This window comes from Lagopus muta, chromosome 7, assembly GCF_023343835.1.
Source record: "Lagopus muta isolate bLagMut1 chromosome 7, bLagMut1 primary, whole genome shotgun sequence".
Taxonomy (NCBI): Eukaryota; Metazoa; Chordata; class Aves; order Galliformes; family Phasianidae; genus Lagopus; species Lagopus muta.
The window spans coordinates 29076099-29100971 of record NC_064439.1 but is presented as its reverse complement, the minus strand read 5'-3'; the positions used below and the strand labels follow the sequence as shown (position 1 = coordinate 29100971).

General features: G+C 38.8%; 1 protein-coding gene across 13 annotated transcripts in view; it reads right to left on the bottom strand.

Moving 5' to 3' along the window:
- Nucleotides 1–24873, bottom strand: part of HDAC9 (histone deacetylase 9) — a 441905-nt gene that overhangs the window by 144495 nt on the left and 272537 nt on the right. For all 13 annotated transcript variants that reach the window (XR_007378361.1, XM_048952240.1, XM_048952241.1 and 10 more), the window contains one exon: nt 319–496. Coding sequence is in view for 12 of the 13 variants with exons in the window: in XM_048952240.1 (XP_048808197.1) it covers nt 319–496 (178 nt within the window). In the remaining variant the exon portion in view is untranslated. The remainder of the gene's footprint in view (nt 1–318; nt 497–24873) is intronic.

Here is a 24873-nt window from a genome sequence, read left to right as displayed (position 1 = left end):
AACATGGAGAAAAAAGCCAGAGGATAGGGAAATGAAAGAAAAAGCTATAAATGACATAAAGACACAAAAAATGCACCTGTTACTATATAGCCAGAGCCAGTCAATGATAATAATGTACGACTGTGTGAATATTAACCTCGTGATTTATCAGCTGCACTGGTTGACTTGAAGCCAGCACAGCACCGTAAAACCAAGGAACAGTAAGGCTAAAACTGAATGTATTGCTGCAGGAGGTATTCAAGGCATTTAAATCTGTTGATCCTACATGAACAAACGCATTTGCCCTGCCTATTAGAAGTAGTCTTTAGGGAATCCTACCAGTTGTGTAGACATGCTGGCTGGGCTGGTCCACGGCTGGGTGAGGTAATGTGGAATCAGTGGGGGAAGATGGAGTCCTGGACACCAGCCGATGTTTATCTAATCCCGCCATGCCAACTGTAGCCATCTGAGCCTGGTAGATTTGCAACTGGTGGACACGCTGATGCGCCAGGAACTCCTGTTGCCAAGAAAACAGCACAGTAGAAAGAAACGTGAGATGGGATCAAGTAAGACACTGAGGGAAACATGTCAACAAATTAAGTTCATTAGGTCAGGGCTGTAATAAACAGTGTGGAGAAAAAAAGAAAAAGGCTCCTAAGACCTAGTCAATAAATCCATTCAACAGATGTTTTCACACTGACAGTGTGGGCTGCTGACTTAGCTGGAGAGGAGGTGATGGCAGGCAACCTGTCAGTTCTCCCTGACAGCTTCACATGCAGAGAGTTACAAAAGACCAAAGTTTCTCTAATATCTTGAATACATAACATAGTGTTAGAACATGCACTTTATGATCCTATACAAATAAATTAAAATCACATCTTCCCATAGCACTGAAAGCAAAGAGCAGTGTCCTTATTACTCAGTATCAAATTTGCTAAGCAACTATGAGTTCCCAGAGCTGTCTGGAAAACAGTAATAATTTGAACATCCATTTTCACAAATCACTTAGAAATTCAGAGATTGTTACATGAGATCCCACTTTGGGACCATCCTTTTTTTTTTGTCTACTGCTGGCAGTAGGCAGTGACAAAGACTTTAAAGAAAGATAGGCAAGAGTGAAAGATCGAGACAGAGTAGAAAAGTAAATTTCATCTTCTATCTTGCTTATCAACAGATGACAACTTTTGCTAGCACAACAAAGGCCAAAGCCATGGCCCTGCTGAAGTCAATAAGAACCTTGGTGTTCAATCACTCCACAGATCACGATTGTTTCCCCATTTGCCCATTTCTTTTTTTCTTCTATTTTTTGTTTTTGTGCATCTAATTCAAATTCTCAACTGAGAGTGAATTCAAGAAAGAGATTTCAAAACCACTTTGCCATACAAATTCAGTTGAAATTCACACTTGCATCTTAGAATTACAGACTTTATTTATTCTCATCCAGGTCTGGTATATATTGATAGATAGATCTATCTGTAAAGGTATAGATTGCTTTTTTTTTTCTTCTCTTCAAACTAGCATTGCTGAATGCTGCAAGTCAAGGCAGCAGATTTCTGTAGAAAACCAGGCAGGAGTAGTCCTGGCCCAGGTGCAGAAAGAATCCATAGCTTGTGGGAAATTAGAATGTCTGCCTTGCATGCAAGAAGGGAGGCCTTTATGAGAACGAGTGTACATTAGTAACATCTGAAATGAGGACAAATGCTTTAAAAAGTCAGCCTCAAAACCCACATTAATATCCAAGGTCACCACTTCAGTGAAAAGATGTAAGGTCATGAGAAGGGTAAATCACCTGAGACCTTGTCATAAATGACTAAATAAAGAAGAAAATATGAGTAGGCAGAAGAGACTTTACAAGAAGTTTCTTGGTTTGAGGTCATGAACCATTTCCCAATCTTTAAATACAGACCCAAGCTTTTTTTTTTTTTTTTTTTTTTTTAATGTATGAAGACAGGATGGCAGGATGGTGTTATACATTTCAACATTTCAGGAAATATCTGGAAGCATCTAAACAGGTCTATGTATTCCCTTTCCTTATAAGCATAACAAAACATTTAGGAATTCTTCCCTGAAATACCCAAGTGCCTTATTTTCTTTACTTAGTTTCACTAATGATTTTAATTGTGATAAATCTTCAGAGGGGATTAATTTTGTTCTCTGTGGTATGCACATCTTTGTGACCTTTGTTGAGGGTGCGCGTGACTGGAAAGCAGAAGAAAAGAATGCATGGACATTATTGTGTTAAATATTTTCCCAAAGGAGAACAGAAGTAGATAAATTCCTTTATGAGTATTTAGCATTACTGTTTACAGCGTTGATTGAGTGCTCAGTAGTGAAGGCACAAGCGGTACTTTGCTGTCTGTGGCAAAAGTACTCCCTACTCTCCAGGATCAACTGGTTGGTGAATCTGCGTTCTGGCAGTTTGCATTTAACGGTTTATCTAGTTCAGGTTTTATCCAAGGTTTTTGGCTAACTTCCCGATTAGGTTACATTTTACAGACAGCAGGCATTTATGCAGCACGTAATTTTTTTTTCCAGCAATCTGTATATTTATGCTGTGAATGTCTGTGATATTCTGTGTCACGTAGACAAGTGGATTAATACGAAGAGTAATGTGGATAATCAACATGCTTATCTGGTTCCCCTAAAACCCACCTGGCCTCTGGAAGGGATTAGTGCAACACAATGAATTCATCTTCAGGTTTTATGTGCTACAGCACTGCAAACACATGTCCATCTCCCCAGTAATATGACAAAAGTGCTATTTACACATCTGCAGGGTTAGTGATTTGTGCAAATATATTTGGAACATTTCTTAGGTAACCTGAGCCTTGTCTGCCCAGCATGGAGCCTGCTAGTTCCAGGTGTCCAAGATTAGTTCATTAATAGAGGCAAGCAATTAGGGTCTTGGCTGGAGCAAACCTGGGGCCATTCCTCACCTTCCCAAGAAACCAGCTCAGGCCTTCAGTAATTATCTTCGGGGGAGATTTTTAGAATCAGTATCTAAAGAGAAAATGACTATTTTGGATGTGTGGGATCTAAATATTGTTCTTCTTTTCATATTGCTGTAGGGATTATTGTTTAAGGTGAGCTGGAAGAAATCTGGGTTGGTGTGAATCCTCTTTATGTGTAGATACGACTTCTACGTTCTAGTATTTAATGATACAAATATTGAGAAGATTTGAATGAATGTTCTTGTTTTAACTGCCTATGAGAACTGGCGTCTTGCAAGTATATATATGGTTGGATCATTATGTGGTCTGTGTTTTAATACCCTTCAATTTAAAGAAGGAAAAAAAAAAAGTGGGATTCACTGATAACTTTTCTTGCTGGTCTGTTATTGAATTCAATTTGATACACTTGTATTTAACTTAATTATTCTAGAATTTCTACGCCTATATCATAATCCTAAGTATGGATATCCACATGTTTCTTGTCAGGGCTGGCTCTTTTCTTTTATTCTTTATGATACAGAACTTTCCTCTTCAAAACTTCAAAATTTACAATTCCCAATATCAAGTTTAATGCTTATAGTTTCCCATGTATTTGTAGCCAGCCTTACAGCTGTCTGTTCTTATACCTATAATGCATTCTGCTAAACTATACAATGTGTACTGTCAAGGAAATGTTAAAGATCATTCAAATGTTAGCCATCCTCTGCCATTCCTTTCCAATTCTGCGGGAGCTGGATGCATCCAAGGCATTGATATTTAGGCTGACCTGTGACTGCACCCACACAGACAGCCTCTAATTCATGTAAAGCTGAGCTCTGTGTGCTGCAAGATGCCCACAGTGGCAGCTTGTGGCTCAAACCAAAACATCATCACCCAAAGACTGATTCTTGAAGAAGTCCTGGGCACTTAGGAACTTCTCATGTGATTCACATGTAAGTTGTTGACAGAAATCATGGATTTTATGACAGTATTAATAGGATTAAACTATTACTTCCAGAAGTGAAGGAAAAAATGAAGAACACAAAGAATTCCTAAGGAAGCAGTATCAAGACGAGTTCTAGGTTAACAGAAATTGAAGCTCTTTTGATGGGGTAATTCTGTAAATACTGTTCTGCCTGCTCTCCTCAAATGAAACTGTGAGCAGTTGTGTTCAAGAGCTGAGGAAAAAATGGGTCATAAAATATTCTGAAAATATTTGTACATGTAAACTAGAAAGTGCAGAAATTATTTATTTCTATTTTGGTAGTCTAGATTCATAGAGATGTCCCTAAATATGAAGATGTTGAGGTCTTCTTTTAAATTGTTCTATCACTTACAGAAAACACGTGACCAAGAAACCCTACCAATGCTATTTTTGACAAAGCCGCATGTAAAGCCACAAACTTTAATAGTCTTTCAATAAAAGTGAAAAAAAAAAATCAGTATTATTATCTGAAATATATAGCCAACCACAAATTCAGTCAGCATTTCCATGAAAAAAAAAAAAAATAGCAAGTACAGACACTGACACACACATTGAAAATAAATAAATGAATTTAGGGCAAGTAGAAGAGTAGACAGGAAGAAATGGTGCAGAAGATAGTGTTGAGGCATCTGGATATATTAGTTCAGAAATTATCAAGGCTTTCACTGCAACAGAAAACTCAATTCTGTAGTCCAAAGAACTCTGTATTGACTACAAAATAATGAAACAGTGATGAAGTGCTATTAACTGAGTGTTGGGTGAGATACAGAACACCAGCATGAAGTCTGTATCCTGGATCTGCCTGGTGTCCTGGGCAGAAAAGGCCTGCCTTGGGCAACAGGTTGCTGCATACAGAAGAAACAACCCTATGGCTCATCTGCCTTCCTGAAGACTGTAAAAAGACTTATTTCAGCTGCTGCCAGGGTTGGGCTTAGTACATGGTGGCCATACAGCAGTGACTGCTTAGGGCATGATTGCCACGCAAAATGGCTTTGTTTTCCACCTCTGCAGAGTTATCTGCCCCTCAGTTGACATGCCACCCTTATAGGACAGGGGCATCTTTGTGCTGGCAAAGCAGATCGTTAAAATGGCAACGTTTTACCTTGTAGTTAAAGAGGAGGGGAAGAATGACTACTACTGATGGAGTGACAAAAAGGTGCTTCTGTATTGAGTCATATGCAGGGATGCATTCCTTGCCTTGAGTTATGTGACAAAACACATGGGCTAGGGCTGGGATCACAGCCAGGTTGTAGGATAGCAGCAGGGTCAGGAGCTCTACCTCTTACCCTTACTGCTGCTCTAGAAGGTAGATGGACTGCTGATCTGTGGTTTCAAAGAGAAATGGTCAAGTTTATGTCCTTATATAGGGAATTTCCAAAAAACTAAGCATCTGTATAAGTGAGGAATCAAAGTGACCACATGGACTGACAGACCTTCACTTACAATGGTGAAGTCACTACAGTGAAATATGTGTGATTCAGAGATGAGAGAGTGATACGAAATTTTGTCTGGGACTGGCAACAAGGTGGGCGCTGAAGACTGCTTCCCACCTTCTGCTGGTGGGAAATTCCAAAGGCCCAGATGAACTTCTGTTTTTTCTCTTGGTTCCCACTCCTGTGAGATCTGCCTTCCCCACTCCTGACATTGGCAGCTACTTGACTTCTGTCACTTCCGCTAAAGTGCTGACTCTGCCGTGTGTGCAGCACACATCCAAAGTAAATGCAGCACCTCCTAAAAAACTTGCACTCCTGGCTGAATTGTTTCTTCCCTTTTTGAATCTCCCAGAGATTTAAAATAAATACATAAATAATTGGGGTGTACAATGAAGGGGAGAAAGGAGTCTTCAGAATATCTCGCACCTTTCTTTCTTTTTTTCTTTTTTTTAAAAAAATCTCTTAGAAGATTCTTGTTACGTTATACTGCAATTACTTTACTATAAATAGCACAAGGCTTTCCCAAAATCATTTGGTACTTTGCATAAAAGAATGCAGAAGAGAACAGAAATAAATAACAATAGCAAAATATAGTCGCACACATCTTGCCCTAAATTTCAGTATTATCAATTGTTTGTTTATTTTTACACTGATGTGAAGAATAAATTGGCTTTATAATCTTAGTTCATGATTGTGTTACAACCATCCAGTTCTAGTGGCTTTCTAATAGTCATTCTGTTAAACTGCCAGCTGACAAAAATTAATTAATGAGAAAACATCTATCCAAACTGTTTCCAAATCTCTTCAGCATTACCAGCAAATGAACTTGGTGTTACTTTATGCAGATCATTTCACTTACTTCAGTTTTTCTGCTTTTCATTGGAACCATTTTTCTTAGCAGACCGTATGGTTTCTTTTTAAGTGAAATATCATTAGTTTGGCCTTCACAGAGAGAAATTGTTGCCTCCAGGCTAAATTCAGCAGCAGCCCTGCTGAGGATCTGTGTTTTCTACATTCTTATGCACCGGTTTTATAGGCAACTCTGCTGACTACAGGATTTACTGTAGAATAAATGGAAATTACTTTGGTCTAATATAACGAAAAAGCTTTGGAAAACCCTGCCCTTCATTATACAATCCATACACACTAATATGTTGATGTCTGTGTATATCACATCTGCATTTGAAGCCCCCTGTAGATTCCTTCTTTCTTGCATGGATGTATATCAGGTCAGAAAGTGATGTATCAACAGATGATGTAGTCAGCAAATAGAGGGAGAGCCATGGTGTTTTGTTCCCTCTCCATAGATCATCTCCTTAAATGCATCTAATGGAAAAACTCCAACAGGCATTTGTACTGACACTGCCCACGCCACAGATCTTCTGTACAATCCATCCATTTCTGCTGTCACTTGAGTGACAGCAGAGCTGTAACCTGATGAATACCAGGTTCCAGACTTCTGCGGGAGGATTTCTGCCTCTCTGAAGAGTTCAGAGAAAGAGATTACCAAACCTCACACCTTTCTTCAGTATGGTTAAAATATCTTTCTCCAACATGTTTGTAGAAACAACTACAGAGTTTCTTGAAAACATACACGAATTTGCAAATATCCTGAAGCATTTCAAAAATATTTTTATCTCTGCAATGCTTAGCTCATCGCCTCTTCAATTTTTGGCAGACAGAGTAATTTTGATATATAGTTAGACAGTGGCATAATTAAAGCTTTACAAAATGCAGGATTTGAATATAGGAAGGATGCTGGAGATGAAATAAGAGAAACTATAACAAAGTAATTTTTTCAGCTCTGTTTACTTAAAGGAGTATATTTATTCTGTAAATATAAAAAGCATTGTGTAAATGTCTATTTCTGCAATCACCAGGTACAGCTTGCTATGCTTTTATTTATATATATAGTAAGATCAACTTACAAGTAAATTGAAGAAAATCATCTTGAACACCTAAAGATTACTTCTAAATGTTTCTTGAAACCACTTTGCCACTAAATGCTTCTCAGTACTGGTTTTGTTGCTTTTAACAAGGATGAGAACTGCCAGAATGGGCAATTTGAAAATGAAGCAGAAACCTTTATGTTTGCTGATTTAAGAACAACCAGAGGATTAAAAAGAAATGTGGAACATAATATGTGCTAACACAGCATTAATTCTATAATGCAGACTACAGAATAAATTCTCCAATTTCTCATTCTTTCAGAAAATCTTGGCCCTCAAGTTTCAGAAAAACCATAATGCTTATTAAATTTCATGGGAATGATTATTTAATTTATTTGAACTTTAAGCTTGCTTTATCACAATTTACTTCAAGGATGTCCCATCTGTAAAAGAACTTAGGGGTTACACTGCTATCATAAGGAGATGTGTAGAGGACTGAATGGGATTAAAAAGGAGGAGAGCAGGGTAGTAATATTACAGAATTGAAAGGACCAAACATCCTAAGGTCCAATCTCTTATCTCGTTACACCATCATCTTTGTGCCAGTGCTCTCCATTTTCTTTATGGTTTTTAAAATTTGAAAACTATTTTGCTTGTATGTCTTCCACAGCCTTTTCTTTGCATTTATTCTTTTTCTACCAAAAGTGATCTTGTATGAACTTGAGTTTGTAGAATCCTCAGCTATCATAAGATGTTAGAAAACTGCAAGAGGTAGAAACCATGAGACTAAAAAGAAGACTAACTAGAGAAGAAAAATGAGGGGAGTAAGAATATTTGTCCCGGTGCAGCACTTCTGGGAGGGGGTTCATTGATTTGATCATGCTACAAAATAATCTCACCACTGTGTTAGCCAACATGATATTTTTCTCCAGTAAGAAGTCCTAAGCATAGAGAATTGAGTTGCAGGAAAATATTTCTGCATGCTAAAAGGAACAGAGGACCACACCCTGGTGTATACTAATCTGAGCCCTGTCACTCCTTAATCAGATCTCCTTCCTTTCTGAGACAAGAGAAAGCACAACAGAATAGATATATTTATTAATGTTCAGAACTGCCTAAATATGAAAGTCACTTTCTGCATTAAAAAATGGCTAATTTTTCAGGAGATGTCTGCTTATTTCTCAGAAGTACTATATCAGGTTTAAAGGCCAGCTAAGATAGCATTACTACAATTAGTAGTAGTAGATCAGCTCCATTGATGATTCAGTCCCTAAAGCCACACCCCCAAGCATGGCCCACAGCACCTCTTGCAGGGTGTCCGCATGACAGGTTGTGTTGGAGTCTGAGCAGGAAGAGCACAAGCAGACAGAAGTAGTAGATGGGCTAGCTGGGAAGATCAAATCCAGCATCTAGTGAGCTGTTTTGGTACAGCCAGAGAGCAGAGGGTTTCTACTAGTTCTAAAAAAGAACCTGACAGTGCAGAAGGTAATCTCCACTACTAAGTCAGAGTTATGTGAGTACATATACTCTTTTTTGGGGCTAGGTTGGCTTATTTATACAGATCTAAGTCTAGATAAAGAGAATTCAAGAAATTTATTCTGGGTTTTCATTGGGATATCTGAGAGAAAGGTTTTGCACTTCAATAGAAGCTTCTTAAAACAATGTCCACAAAGAGAAACAGTCATCTTGCAACCACATAATGCTTAGAATAAAATGTACTGGAAAACATTGCACACAATCAATACCCACAGCTTTAACTGCATCAAGTGAAACCTGGGAAGGGGAAGAGGGGGAATCTGGGAAACCAGTCAAAGCAAAATGTTAATTCTAATTGTTGTATTTAGTTGGCCTTGTCTTATGACAAGTTTGTTATTATGCAGATTTCCTACCTGCCACTTTCCATGGGAGGATTTTGCAAAGTGAAGTTATGCAGGCAATTCCCCTGCTTCTTACCTCTTTATTCCTAATTATGTTGGTCCTGTGTTCACTCAAGATAACATTATAGCTGTCCCCAAATACTTCAGATTTGGGGCCTCTGACAAATGAAATCATTTAGTGCCTGGAAATGTTTGTGCTGCAAGACTGTAGCTACTAATATGCTGAAAATAAAGCTGTACTTCCCTATTACCTGCCAATGGTTTATTCGTTTTTAAATCTTTTTGCTGGAATTTCTTAAGGTTTTTGGGTTTTTTTTTATAATCTTCAGATAGACATATAATGTAATGGCACACAAAATGCACTTTTTTCTTTTGGAATATATATGCTGTTACACTTGCATTTTCCTTACTCAGAAGATCTTTCTCTGTAATAATTTTTGTGCAAATACCTATAAATACATTCCTTGCATGATGCAATCCTGTTAAATGCTATCATGAAATTAATTTGTAATTTGCCTGCTATAAAGAGAGAATTTTATATGTGGGGAAACCAAGGCGTAGGAAAACTGTGAGTTATGAAACCAATTGAACTAGGATTAGATATCCCATTTTCCTAGTCCTTCCTGTAGCTATTACATCTGTAGTAACTGCATTACACCAATAATAATCTCAACTTCTGGTTGTTTTAATGGAGAAATAATGCAGGACTGTGGTTTTCAGTGTTTCTTCTTACAGCAGATAGCAGTGGAGGTAGAGTCAGAATTGTTTTGTGCTTGATTTGGAAAAGAGTAAGAGAAAAGTCAGAGCAATGAAAATTATAAAATATTACAGTTATAAGGCACTACAAGGTGACACATTGGAGAACTCCTGCTCCATATCTTTAAGGTAGAATTAAAAGGTTTCTGAACGGACTGGATGAGTGGAGGAAGGCTGATCACCTCTTTTACTCACATAGAAGCTTTTTGGCAAAGGACTCCTGGAAACTTCTAATCTGTTGAGTTTTGAGGGTCACTGCAGTCCTCAGCACATCCAGCCCTTTTCTTTCCAGCCTCTGGAAGGATTGAAGATATTCAGGAGGAAAGGCCATTTGTAATACCTGTAAATTCAACACACTTTTTCCTTACGAAAACTGTTAGATGAAGTTACATGAGCTAGTAGGGCTAAACTCTTTGAAATCAAAGTTTTGCCTCATATTCAATGATTGCTCACAGCAAGATTTATGTTTTACAGTCAAAATAACATACTGTCACTTGAAGATGAAGGTTGCACAAACTGACATCCAGAGGTCCCTTCCAGCCTAAACTATTCTATTATTTCACGTGGGATGAAGAGAAACCTGTGTTAATTCATGACTGACATCTATCAGAGGTTTGAAGGTACTGAGATTCTAGGACTGTTGAAAGTCTTTGCCCACAAGAAATGAAGAACTTCTGACACAGGAGCTAATTGTTGGATTCCTCTCAGCTTATATTAGGCATTCACATCACTGGCATCTATTTTTACCTTCAGGACTCTGGCCAAAGGACGGGAAACAAGCTATGAGTCTTCTTGTTGTAGGCAATGTGTTGAATGAACCATTCTCTAAAGCACAAGTTTTTTCTATGGGTTAAGGATAAAGCTTGAGATGACCATTGCACACATTTAATGCCTAAACCTGAACTGCGTCACCTAATCTTTACAATTTAATAGAACAAAGGGAGTGAGAAGTTCTGAGCTAGGGATCATGGCTGACTCCCTCTGGCTTCGTAAACTTTGTGTGCATGGTGCGTGTCCCCCCCTTAAGGGAAAAAGTGGTCAGAAGAGATTCTCCTTTCCATTTAATAAAGGGTTGCAGAGCCATACTGCTGGGAGAGAGGCACTGGAGGGTGAAAGCCCTGAGCAAAGTTTGGATCAAGTCGAGGATTTGTATCTCTGATGATGTTTTGTTTGCATTCTTTGAATTAAAATTTAATTTAAATAATTCAAATACAACATTCCGCAGAAATGGATTATGTCTTAATCTTCTCTCTTAAAAGACAAAGCAGGATTTTGAAATTTTATCTGTTATTGATCAGCTATATGAGCTTATAGCAGTCTTCTAACCTGAGACTTTGTGTCACCTTACATCATCTGGCTTTATCTATCCCAACTACAAAGTTTTCAAGCAGTTTTTCCTTTGCAACATGAGGGTTCAGTGCTCAGCACTAAGAGTGCCTGACTGCAGTTGTGGAGCTAAGGCCATAATACACTTGAAGTGTGTAAAGAACGTCCTGAAAATAAAAAATTCTCTTCTCCCCTAGAAAAGATAAAAAAAAAAGGAATAATAAAATGAAAAATATGTATATATGAGTTTCATTTAGGTTGTTTTATTGTGTGTATAGTGAGAAAAAGAATCCAGCTTTAATAGAGACAAATCATGCAAGCTAAATATCTTAGAATTTGGATCCAAACACTGACTGGCATGGCCTAGAAATGGTCAGAGCAACACAAGTGTAATTTTTGGACATTCATACAGAAGGTCCTGCTCCCTAGCTCTCCCTGCAATGATTATTTCTTTAAGAATTTTTGAACTTAGGACTTCACCTTTATTGTAACGCTAAGGCATCTGAACCTGTGGTTATTGTGGAAGGTTCTTGTTTACTGCTATATTCCACTATCTAATAGTACATACCCCCTTTATTTGCTGACTTAAAATAGCTGCAGTAATTAATTGCTGTGGAGTCACAATGTTTGTGGTAGCGTGATGGTGGGACAGAATCAGCTGAGAAAGCAGAGCTGACTGCGCACCAGTGGCAGCACCCACCCACCACTGCCCACAATAACCTTTTTGGGAAAAGTCACTTCCATCAGTCAGGCCACTACAGGGCACTGGCCGCAAGGCAGCAAAACACTGCTTGGAATAATTCTTTGCAGATGCCAGGAACCGGAAGTTTCAGGGAGAAAAATGAAAGCCATTCATTCTTCCAGTGACACAAGCCTTTGATACCAGAAAGTCATTTGGACAGAGAGCTCCAAGGTCAGGAAGGCACGTAAAGATTGGTGATTAGAGAAATATAATATCAGCAAAGTGTGGCAAGCTATTAAAAGAAACTGTAGCTTTTATGATTGAGCCGCTGGAGCTTCCCCAGGGCTATTTGTATTAGATATTGAGTTAAGCATAACTTACTTAGTCTCAGCATTCCAGAAAACATTTTGATGTCAGCTACTGAAAGAAAGTAAACACAAGGAGGAGGAAACAGTACTGATCCCAAACAGATAAAAATATTGTAATTTAATTTTGTGAACCCATGCATGGTGAAGCATTAAGAAGGAGGAATCTTTATAAGGTTGACTTAACTTAAAAGACTTGGTTGATAGAGGTGTTTAATCACTGTGCAGCCACAGGAGGGAGAGAGGAGAAACAGATGATTTATCACCTTGAGTATATGCTACACCCTGAAAAACCATGAACACAGTTTTCTGTAGATATTTTCGTCTAGAGCACATTTTGTGCACATGTGTGATTCTCGTCTAGCACTGTTGGCTTGTGTGTATGTTAGACCAAACTATTTGCTTATCTGGGCTGTTTGCCCAGTGGATGTTCTGAAGGCTGGTGACAGGGATTTGCCTGCAATTCTGAGCAACTCCCAGGAGTCTTGGAACTGTGATTCAGGAATGGCTGTGTGGCTCTGGATTGTTGATCGCTAAGTGAAGACTTCATCATCTAAGCTAGAGGCTGACTATCAACACAGATCTTATCTCATAACTCAGACACTCCAGTGCAGGAGTCGCATTTGTTTACTTTTGTAAGAAAAAGCCAATAAATCCATCAAGGAATTCTGCTTGCAAGTTCTCTATTCTCTCAGAATACCACTGCAGACCTAAAGAAATCACAGGTATAAATATAAGGTCAGGTGTGGTTTTCTTCGATTGCCAGAAACTACTGTTTATTTAAGAGTAGGGAAGTGGGAGAGCTTAAACCTCAAAGTCAAGTACAGCTAAACCTCCTAGCACACAGGGGAGAAACCCTGAGAACAGCTCCTTGGACAGAGGGTTGTTTTTCATGCTCTTTTTACTGTGCTTCAGTTATTAGATTTTTAAGATGTTCTTAGGTGTGGAGTATAACACATGTAGACTTAAGTAGTGCAAAAAAAAAAAAAAAAAAAATCAAGGAACATAGCAGAATTAGTGTAATGCTACATCTATTACTGTAGGTATTATCTGTCCAGAAACAATTTTTACTGCCTGCTATCGTGATCTGAATGGAGATATTAATATCACTTCATTTTGGGGGTTTCTCTTAACATAATTACAATTTACTGTCCTCATATTGTTACTAAACTAAAGCTTCTCTCTCAAATAGTAAAATTCTATGTTTCCATGCTCAGAATTGGAAAATTTTTAGCATAAGATGAAAAAAACTTCATTTCCCTTCTCTCCTTGATCTATATCATTTTCCCAATGTTCTCAATGCAAGAGTTATTCAGTACTACAGACATATCCTAGCTCTACATGTTACATATTAATGACTGGTTGTCCCAGACAGAGGATCATATTCCATTTAGAGTTAAAAATATTATGACTGCCAGTTAGCAAACACACCATGAAGGACTTAGCAACTAAGAATTTCTTCACATCTTCTTCTCCTTTAAACATATTAGTTAATGCGAAGATTTGCCATGGATTTTTCTTTTTTTATCTTGAAGGTTTTATATTCTTCTCCTAATTCTTCACATATTTAATAAGATGATTCCTTACTATAAACTCCCTCCCTTGTGATTTGAGAACTTTATTGCATTTTCAGATTGACTTTAAGAACTGAGTCAGTCTCAGGAATATAACTACTACATTTTGTGTGTAGTGTAGACAAATTTGAAACTAAGGAAAACTGAAATAAGAAGGAAGGAGATTTGTTTTGTTGGGGCCGTTGACAGCATGTCTTGAAGAGATTAATTCACAGCCCATGAAAAAGAAAGCAGAAAGGAGCTTTCCCCTCAAGCTAGACAGAAAAATACATAAATTTATAAGCAAAATTCATATTAGGCTATGACTATAGCTCCAAACAGAGCCAAATCAATTTGAGAAGAACATAGGAAATGCATTACTGCATCAGACCAGCCCATTGTGATGAATACTCTCTAAGACCACGGCAACAGGAGATGCTATTTAATGACAGCTTCCCAATTTTTTGCTTTGTAGATGTTAGAGAAGCATCCCTTCCTCTTTACTATCTGTTTATGACACCCATTACATTATACTTATATGGTATATTATATTATATCATTTTGTACTATGATCTCCTCAGTCTCCTGTGGCAGCTGATTCCAGAAGTTCACTACTTATGGTGCAAAGGAAAACTCTTGTCTGTTTTAAGCTAAGCTCCTTGTAATTTCAGAAAAAACTCCCACATCTGATGTTGCAGGATCTGAAAAAAAAACAATTCTTCACACCCTTTTGTGATGCCTTCATAATTTTGTAAACATCTCTCTAAAGCTAGATATTCTGTAGGAGAATTAGAGAAGATTACCCAGGAGAGTTTGTGCAATTATTAACCTTCCACAAACTACTTTTCCAACAAAGCTGCTTTAATTGATGTTTGTGCTGCAGTCAGGCTGGTGGGTTACCTGCTGAGTGGGGTGAGGACAGCTTCCTCCTAGTCCCAGCATGCCCCACATCTGCCCCCTGCTCTTGGGGCCAAAGAGAGCCTGGCAGCCAGTCAGGGAAATCTCATTATGTAGGTGGTATTCACTAAGGGAGTATTTGTGAGATTCATTTTAGTTTTATTTAAATGTTCTGGTTTCTACTGCCATGGACTTGCATGTATAAGAGCCACATTTACTTGATAGAGCTTTCCAAATGTTTTCTCTACATCTCTACACTCCAAACTCTAAATTCTTTCCTCCCTTCTCTTCATTTTGTTCTGATTATACTCATATAAGAGAGGATGATGCCTCCTTACACAAGCAATTGGTATGTTTGCACTTGTGCTTGCAAGCCCTATGCAATACAATTTGTAAGTATAATACAATACAGTAAGAGGAAAAAAAAACAAAATCCAAGATGGAGACAGGATCAAAGCTAGAGATTCAAAATTCATATTATGCAATACTAAATATATTGCAACTTTTTCTTTCTAATATTTTCAAGTAGGAAATAAATCTCTTTTCTGTTGAAAGATAGTTCTGCCTTTGAAGATAAAATAGCATTTACATAAATAGCAATGTCTTCTTTAATGTAGCTTTCATTATCTCCTACGTTCCCCCTTTCTCTTAAAGCCCAAGTGACTGATGTCAAGATCAAGGGAGTCAATCAATGTAGATACACTCCAGGACCCAGATAGGGCATAAATCACCCTTACTCCTAACCACAGTAGACACCCAACTGAAGGACAGAAGTTTACATATTCGTGATCCTTGTGGGGGAGGCTGAATTTCCCAGCCACTTACCTCATGAGAACCCCTCATTCATTAACCAATTGGGGTGCTTAGTATCAGTTATCAAATAGGCTAATCAAAGTTTGAGAGAAACCAGTTCCTGACCACTTCTTGCCCTCTGAGCACTCCAGGACCACATCCCACCCCTGGACTTTTATCTAATTAAAGTTAAAGAGGGGAAAATTAATCTGAGGAAGAAAATGAGATAACAGCCACCATAGCAGACCATCCCTGAGCCTAGTTTGGCTTTCATCTATTGCTACCTGACAATTAACTCTTCAGTGACACAGGAACCCCATTTTATGAGAGCAGGATCTGTCCCCTCACACTGTGATGGGCGCTGCTTTTTCATCATCAGTATTCCCTACTCCGCATTGCAGCTCCTCCTACATGCAGGGGCGTGGGTGCACTGGAAGGGTGAACCTTTATTCTTCTCTCAGGCCTGACTTAGTGCTGTTTTCACTTGCAGAATACAAAAGTGAAAACTATAATTTATTACAGTACTAGCAATTCAAGATGTTTTGCTTGGATCCTGCGCTTGCAATTGGTTACCAACATTCCAGCCTTTCTTGCTTTTGTTGGCTATTAGTTTATAACCCTCAATTTCATTCTTTAAATCTGTGTTCAAAAAGACATTTCACAACACAGGGTTGTTTTTTTGTTTGGTGTTTTTTTTTGTTCCCCCTCCACACCCCCCCCTCCCCCCAGAATAGAAGTGGAGTGTCAGTTTGAAAATTCACTGCAATGTTTTGGACTACTTGTACTCCAGCTTGGTGCTCTTTTGTTCTAATTTCTTAGCAACTTTTCTTAAGTTATCCAACTGTAAAATTCCTGAAGCCCAAAGGATCTTCCTTTACAACTGCTTGAATTTTTCAGCAGCTGAAACTTTTGTACTGTGAATATCAGAGATGAGTTGACTCCAGTAACATAGCAGCTGTTAGCAAAACTGCAGATGAAGAGACTTGCATTTTATGGGATACCTGGAAATCCTGGATAGGGACAATACATGATGCCACAGGAGGTGACAGCAAGCCCCAACATCACCCGCAGGGCACCACGCAGCATATGCAGGGCAGCCCCACCACATCACCTCCTATGGCACTACAGGCTTTGCTGTGCTGAGGGAAGAACAGCTCTCAGCGTTCTTCCTCAAAACACTCTCATGGTTTCAAGGCTGCCTTTGTATTTCCAGCATCTCTAGCAGGAAACATTGGATTATAAAGGCTGTGGGACAGGCACATATGGCCAAAATTAGAAGTGGTGAGGAAATCCCACTTACAGTCTACACTGTGCTGTAACTTGCACCTTGAGGCACTCAAGGTGGGTGTGTAAAAGTAGTCCCACTTGGACTCCTGTAGAGAGAATAAGAACTGGTTTAAGTTATGACATGTTTACATCACTTTGAAATGTGTCACTGTTACTGGCTGGTTTTGGGGTGTCATTAAATACCTTACACAACTAACTTTAATATTGTCAGTATGCAGTTCCTTAGCACTCAATAATGGGAATTCTGCAGCATGCTTAATTACTTGCAAATGGAAGTCGTAAAAGATAATAGGGTTCAAACCTTTTCATTTAAATCAAAAAGAAGACCCAAGCAAGCTTTTCTGTACTGATCTCTTTCATTCTTTGGGAAAATTTCTGTCCATATCAACATCTAAATTAATATCTAGCCTTTCCTTTAGCTACCTGAACTACCGTTTAGAACTACAACCTTTGCCTGCTTGGTTATGGGAAGGACACTGGTAGGACTTTTAAAGATAAGTGAGGCAACGAAAATGAGATTCAGTAATCTTCCTGTATTCTGAGGTATTTTACAACAGGGTGGGAAGCTTTCGCCTCCTCCATGACCCCACTGAGTGCAGCAGCAGTGAGGTGCCTGCAGAGCCCTCCTGCCCTCCAGTGCCAGTGTAGAGAGTCCGCAAGGACCCAGTTAGACTCAGGTATCAATTAATACCAGCTGCTTTGACTTGCAATGTGCCCACAACATACTAGGAACTGGAAAAATCCATAATCAGGAAATACGCTAGAGAGAATAACTCTACACTGGTAGGGGAATAGGCTGCAAACTGTAACAGGTCTTTTCAATCTCTAATTTCTACATATTTCATTTATATGGGGCACTGAAATCTTAAATTGTAGCAAGCTTTGGTCACTATCCACAAGAGACAGATTTGATCCAATGACCCAAAGGCGAAAGGTTCTGTGTTTGATTAGCAAACCCCTACCAGTGCAGTCCCTCTTGGAGGTACTTGCATCAATAACTAAGTAACACCAACCTTTACAAGCTGTACGGTAGCATTTTCATTCTCCTGATTCTGATTCATTACATGAGCAGAGGGAAATTCAAGCTTGCGTTAGAGATAAATATCAACATCTTGTTGTTAGATATTTAGGAGTAGAATTATTTTTGAAAGAGGGGGAGAAGGAAATCAGTGGATTATGACTGATCTGTGGTTTAGGTGTGTCTGAACAGCACTGCCCTAGCAGAACATATCAGGCACTACTCCACTGCTTTTCCCACCCTCTCCTGTGAATGGTTGCAGTAGAAAATTTTTTTCTCCTCCTTGCCGGCAATTTTACATCTTCTACTATATTACCCATATTACCCACTGGAATGTCCTTTGGAATTCCACCAAGCATCAAGAAGTTAAGAGGGGCCTGATCTTGATACCAGTGAAACTTGTAAGCAAGACAAAAGCATTTCTGCATGTACTGTTTGCTCATGTACAAAAATGTGTACAGTCTAAGATGACACTCTCTCCAGGTTCTATTAACAGTAAATATATGGAAATAAGCAAAAATTAATCACGTAAAATAGTAGTTGGAGGTCAGTATTCATATTGCAGGAGGTCTTGCTGTACTTTTTTTTTTCCCCTTTATTTCCTTTACCTGCAAGCCAAACACCACTAAGCCAGAAACCACCAAGCAGCACAGTCTCATAGTAACAAGATATTAATAGGCCATGGAAAAATCAACATATAATTTCATATTCTGGTACTTACTAGAGTCCCTGTATTTTTTGTAGTTCTGACCTAACAGTAACACAAGAAAAGGCGGTGGAATGACATACAAAAATATTTTGTGTATTTATTTTAATTTGTAATATATTTAAAACATGGATAGAAATTTCTTGTACGATTTGTGAGCTCCTTTTTGTTCTGGTTTGTGCATACATAAATACACAGCAATTTTCATTAGATATCAGAGAGCACACCTGCATTTAACTTGCATTGATCTATAAAGAAATCACACACATATATACAGGCAAGCAGGCATTGTTAGAATGGATACCTAAGCACATCAGTGGTTTTACTTCAACCTTAAGGTATGTTCATACACACTGCAATAGCCAGTGACCCGAACTGAATTGAAGCATGCTTAGTGTCTAACTGGTCCTTCTTTATTTCTGCATGCTCTGATGTTCTCTACCACAGGTTTTACTGTTGACCCTTCTTGTGCAGGTTCCCTTTGGCATCAGAGATCACCACATTTCCTATTGCCTTTGACATCTCCTCATCCTCACACACAGCACAGGACATTTTAAATGACAGTCTCTTTATGCCACAGTGCCAAATCCAGCAACAATAAATTAATTTACTGGTTAGAAACTGGACAAGAGCCCAATGAGTTTTCTCACCCTCTCTCCTTCTGGCAGCAGTATGCAGGCAGGTTAACAAGTTTCCAAGCAGTGTCAGCCACTACCTCTGAAGCTTGTACAGATCTGAAAGGCTCTTCACTGATCTCAGGAATGTTACAATAGCAGGAAAAAAAAATAAGTAAAAAAAAAAACAACAGTACAGACATAGCTACTCCAGAAACTTGCCTTCTAGCAACAAAAAGCAGGCTGGATTCAGCAAGCAGGATTTCTAGGATAAGATGCTACAAATAAAAGACCATTCTCACTGGCAAGCCAAGTGCTGTACTATGGGCAAAGGTAAAGTTTTTGGTCAGAGTAGAAATGTCAGAACGTTCGAAGAATTCTGGGAATTTGAAGGTATGCTGAGGAGCCTGAGGAAATGCTAAGGCTGGCAGGGCTGAACTGCAAGCTTGCTCTGAGGACTCCTTGGATCTTAAGGATGCTTTGCTCTTGTTTGTGTTCTGATCCCAAGATGAGATTAGACACTTGGGAAAACACTGTGTTAATCTACTCCACAGTGATTCAAGCTGATCACCAGCCCGCAGTGAAGTCCTGCTGAAAAGTTTTAAAGCTAGGCAACAATATAGGAAGCAGAGCCAAACCAACAGTGTTATTTCTAAGGCTCGGGGCTCTGTTCCAAAACTACTGTCTCGTCTACTCCTACAGCTTAGTCTTCAAAAGAGATCCGTTTAATACTAAAAATTACCACAATTTGGGGTCAATAATTTTTATTTTTATTTTTTTTCAAGTGATAAACCACAAAGTCCCCATGAATTGATGTACTTCATGTTACCATGGAGTTTGTCATCATTTTTTCCATCCACACAAGTACTTTGTTCTGTTCTCTCCTTGAAACTTGGAGGATTTGGGCTTCTCCCTCTCTCAAGATAGTTATCATTGGCCAGTGCATCAAACAACTTCTAGTGAACTCCAGCCACAGAACAAACACACCACCTACCAAACCAAAGGCACCCTATACAAATCACAGACACACTTGGCAGCCAGCTCCCCTCATACCATTATACCCAGAGCAAACTATAAATCTTTTGCCTTAGACAAAAGTTGTTACCTCACGAGTGTAAAAACTAGCTATTACAACAATTTTAGTAAAACGATCAGCTGCTAGAAAGGCATTGTGCTGTAGGTGTAAATCATTTCACTAGGTTCATTTCATACAGGTCTATTTTTTTATTTTTCCCAATTCAAGTGCTTCCTTCTATCAAGTTTGAAGTCATTTCTTTCTTGTACTCCTATCTGCTGCTCACTTTTTCCTCAGTGTTTGGCCTATATTTTTTCCTCATTCTCTTTCTTTGTTTTGTTTGTCTTTAAGAGTGTTTTCCTTTTGCCTGTGTGGTCTCCTTGTGAGCTCAGAAATGTGTATTTCCATTTGCAGGAATTATCACCATACGTGACTCTATGTCAAGAAGAATATCACCTTAGCTGCCTTTGCTAAAATGTAGATTTGAAAACAAAAGAGAAAATTCTTACCTCTGAATCTCAAAATATCACCAAGTTGTCTTAGGACTTTGCTTAACCCCAACTGGTTTTGTTTTCAGAATACATTAAAAGGAATTCCTGATGCTACAGAAGGTGTGGGGAAGTAATAACTCCTAACAACTCCTCAGTGGAAACTGCCTGAAGAGCTACACATGGGAGGGTACTTTTTGTTGCTTTTCCTTATTGGAAAAAGGATAAATGCTTTGAAACATTGTTTTGAATTATTCATTGGAATTTAGCGTAGGCTGTAAGAGGGTAGGTAGTTGTAGTAGAATAACTACAAATCCTGTGTTATTACAAAAACAAAAGTTTTAAGAAGGCAGTTAAAATGATAATCCAAACACACTGATTTTAGAATCTATTCATGGAGCTTTCACAGCAGTTGTCAAAAGGTGCACGTTTGTCCCAGGTAGGCATGAAGGCAGCTTCATACCAACAGCTCTGTCTGGCTGTCTGTTCCTTCAGTCATGCTTTGCACTACTACTAAGTGTGCGTAGCAGGTATGACCAAGCTGCATTCCTCCTAAAGCTCCACAGACCAGAGGAAGAGAGAAGACTAGCTCTGAAAGATAGCATTTTTTTTTTTTGTCACTGTATTTTTAGGTCCTTATCTCAGAAGGAGAGAACAAAGGTGATTTTCTTCTTTTCTTCTTCCCCCTCCCTCCCCCTTTTCTTTCCCCTCAAAAGCAATGCATAAGGATGCACAGTATGATTCTACATTGGTTACTCCAGAAGTAATGCCTCCTATTTATTCCTGTAGAAACTACAACAGTTGCCAAGAGCACAGTAATACTATTTGATAGAGAAAATTCCCAGCTACATAACACTGTCTGTCAGTATAGTCATCACCATTACCTGTGTATTTTCAGCTGCGATGAACAAGAGCCTGCATTCCATGATCATAAAAAGCTATACTAGTAGATGTGAACCACTGTTTCACAGCTGCTGTGACAGCATCATTGCTAAGAAAATGTTGCCCATGCAGGTCCACATTCATCAAACCAAAGAGATGGAAGTCAGAAGATGCAAAATCCATGCTACATGATGGGTATAACAAGACAGTCCTGCCAAGACTGGCAATGTGCTCCATGGTCTTCAAACTGGTATGGGGCCTGGTGATACTGTGCCGTCAGTCAGTCAGCATTACAATGTAGTGGTCAGAGTTTGTGGTTTGTATGGGTTCCAGCAAATCCAGAAAGATCACCTCTTATCCCAAAAAGGCAGTACACATCGCTTTACCCACTGAGGTCTGTGTCTTGAACTTTTTCTTCAGTGGGGCACTCACATGTCACCACTCCAAGGACTGCTGTTTTGACTCCAGCTTATAGTGGTGACACCACATGTGGTTACCACTAATTATACAATCCAGGAAACCATCACCTTCAGCCTTGTAGTGGTTCTGTAGGTCAGACAGCCTTGAAACAGAGGTTCTTTCTGTTCCTGTGTGAGAATTTGCAGGATCCACTTGGTTCAAACTTTGACATTCTAAAGGAGTCACTGTAATTACCAACGCGTTGAAATTGATAGTCAGCTCAGTGCACAGTTCCCTAGTAATTATCTTTGAATTTGTGTGGATGAGCTGATTGAGACACTCTCCATTTTGTGGTTTGACAGATACGGATGGCAGAATGTGGCTTGTCTATCATGTCACTGTTATCACTGCTGAAATGCACACCCACCATTTCACTGTGCTCACATTCACTGTTTGGTCTATATAAACATTTAGCAAGTGGAAATTAATGTCAAGGAGTGCAATTTTTTTCTGCATGAAGGAATTCAATGACACATCTTTGGCTCATACACACTCCCACAGCAGGTGCCATTGTGTCAGACTGCCCCTCTGCTGCCATCTGTCAGATGGCAAGAACATGTAATGGAATTTTAGTGGAAATGTTCAAACTCTATTACCATAAGACCAACATCCACCTCTGATGTTATGGGCCAACATAATGAAATAGGAGGCATTATTTTTGGAGCATCCTTGTTTAATAACACTTCGCAGAGAACAGAGATAAGGGTAGTATATGTAGCAACAGGATATATTTATTTCAATGTGTTATGGACTTTGGATTGAAAATACGCTGCTTTCTTGTCTTGCCTGCTTTTGTATGCTCCAGCTAAACTTCCTGGAGCTCATGCTTAGACACAAACGACAGAGCTTGCTCCTTTCCTAAACAGTTTTCAGAGAAAGCTAAGAGTATATTACTGACAAATTTTAGAAACCACAGGAAACCAACATAAAAGCAGCAATTTGCATAAATGTTCTGTCTAAAATGAAATACAAGAACACAAGATTGTTAGAGGAAATAGAAATTAAGTAATTCTGTAATTGCAAAAAAAGTAATTATACTTGTTAAAATTAATTACAAGACTGTATTGTGATACAGAAGGAAAATCTCTGGCTAACGTGTTATTTCCCAGTCTCTCTCTTGTTTTATATTGGAAATAAGATGTATTTTCTTTTCAGATCCCTTATCCTCAATAAATTAATCTGGTCAAACAGCACATGCACAGGGATAAAACTATACCTTTGATTTTGATTGTGCTGCTAATGGTTGCAATTTAAGTAGTCTTGATTCCAAACATGTTCCTGGGGACTTGGACACCTTAAACTGCTAAGAAATTCTCAGTTCTTACACGGACTCAGCTAAATTACTGACTGCAAATAGATAAACACGTCTCTTTTTGTTGACAAATGATGACTCAGAAGCATAATTTTTCAGATATGGTACATATATCTGGTGTATCATCGCACTTTTATAAGAACTATGGACTTAACACTTTTGTAAGCTGGAAGAATGAGTTCTGAATGGAACAGATTTTACACGTGTAATGCTGTAACGCTATAAAGTGACAGAAAGCACAGCAATAATAACAGAGCGTCCCAATCCTAAACTGCAGCGAGTGAGAACAAGCCAAAATGCAGCAACAACTATGGACAAAGAAACACAGGAAAGCAGGAAAACTGCTTAACTTTCAGAAACCCTCAGACAGGCAGGGATTTCCAAAAAGGGGCCTCCACTGCCAGCCCTTAAATGAGGTCTGGGAAGGGGTGGATCCTGGCTCCACCCCTTCTGGTCAATCAGAAGCAATATTGCATGCACCTGAGCTCCCCTGCGTTGGCCCTACATTCGCACCAGGTGCTTAATCACTAGTTCAGGCCATGACTCAGTATTTCTGCTATAACAGATTCCAAATGATTCCAGTAATTCCCAAATATTCAATAGTACTACAGGAAACATTAGCTACACTGTCACACAAATACAACAGAACTATCATAATTAAGGAAATTCTTGAAATCTTACAAATCAACAGTTGAATCTGCATCTCGGAGCAAAACCCAATACAACAAAAATAGCTTACTAGCAAAAGTACCCTGCTTCCTGCATATATACAGCATTGATTTCATATTTCAAAACTGCAAAGCTTTATCAATATTTTAGTCACAGCTCTTTGAAGAAAACAGAAAAAATAAAACTAAAATAATATGTCATAGTAGAATGTGAAACTTAAACAGATTGATGATGGCAACACATCCCATGATGGCAAGGAGTCTCATTGCTTTGCTTTCAGATTCCCTACAAAAGGAGCACAGAAGTAATGTGACAGAAAATGAGGATTTTCTTAATCCGTAGTATCACAGTCACTGGGGATCAAGATTTAAACCGATGCCTGAAATGCCATAATGTGATGGAAAGTACAACAGTAATAGCAGAGTGGCACAATCCCAGGATGCAGCAAGCGAAAACAAACCAAAGAACAAGTCATCTCTGCAGCTATAGAAACAAAAGAAGAAAAACCGCTTACCTTTAGAAGACCTCACGTAGGCAAAGATCTCCAGCAAGATACCCTTGCCTCCAGGGCCAACCTTCAAATGAGGTCTGCAAAAGGGTAGATCCTGGCTCCAGCCCTTCCAGTCACTCAGAAGCATTGCATGCACCTGAACTCCTCTGGATTGGCCCAGCCTTTCCACCAGGTGCTCAATCACTGGTTCAAGCTGTGACTCGCATTTCTGCTAGAGTGCCCAATGACAAAGATTTTTTTCCAGTTTACTAAACCAAAGGATAATCATTTTTCTTTTGTCTGCGTGTAGTACCTTATGGCACTACTAGGAGACAGGCAGATTTTAAAGCTGTTTTACTATGGCTGTATAAGATGCTCCTTCAATGAAGTATACCACAAACAGTATGTGTTACACTTATAGCATGCATATTGTAAATCATTCAGATGAATCATAACAGAGCAAGATGCC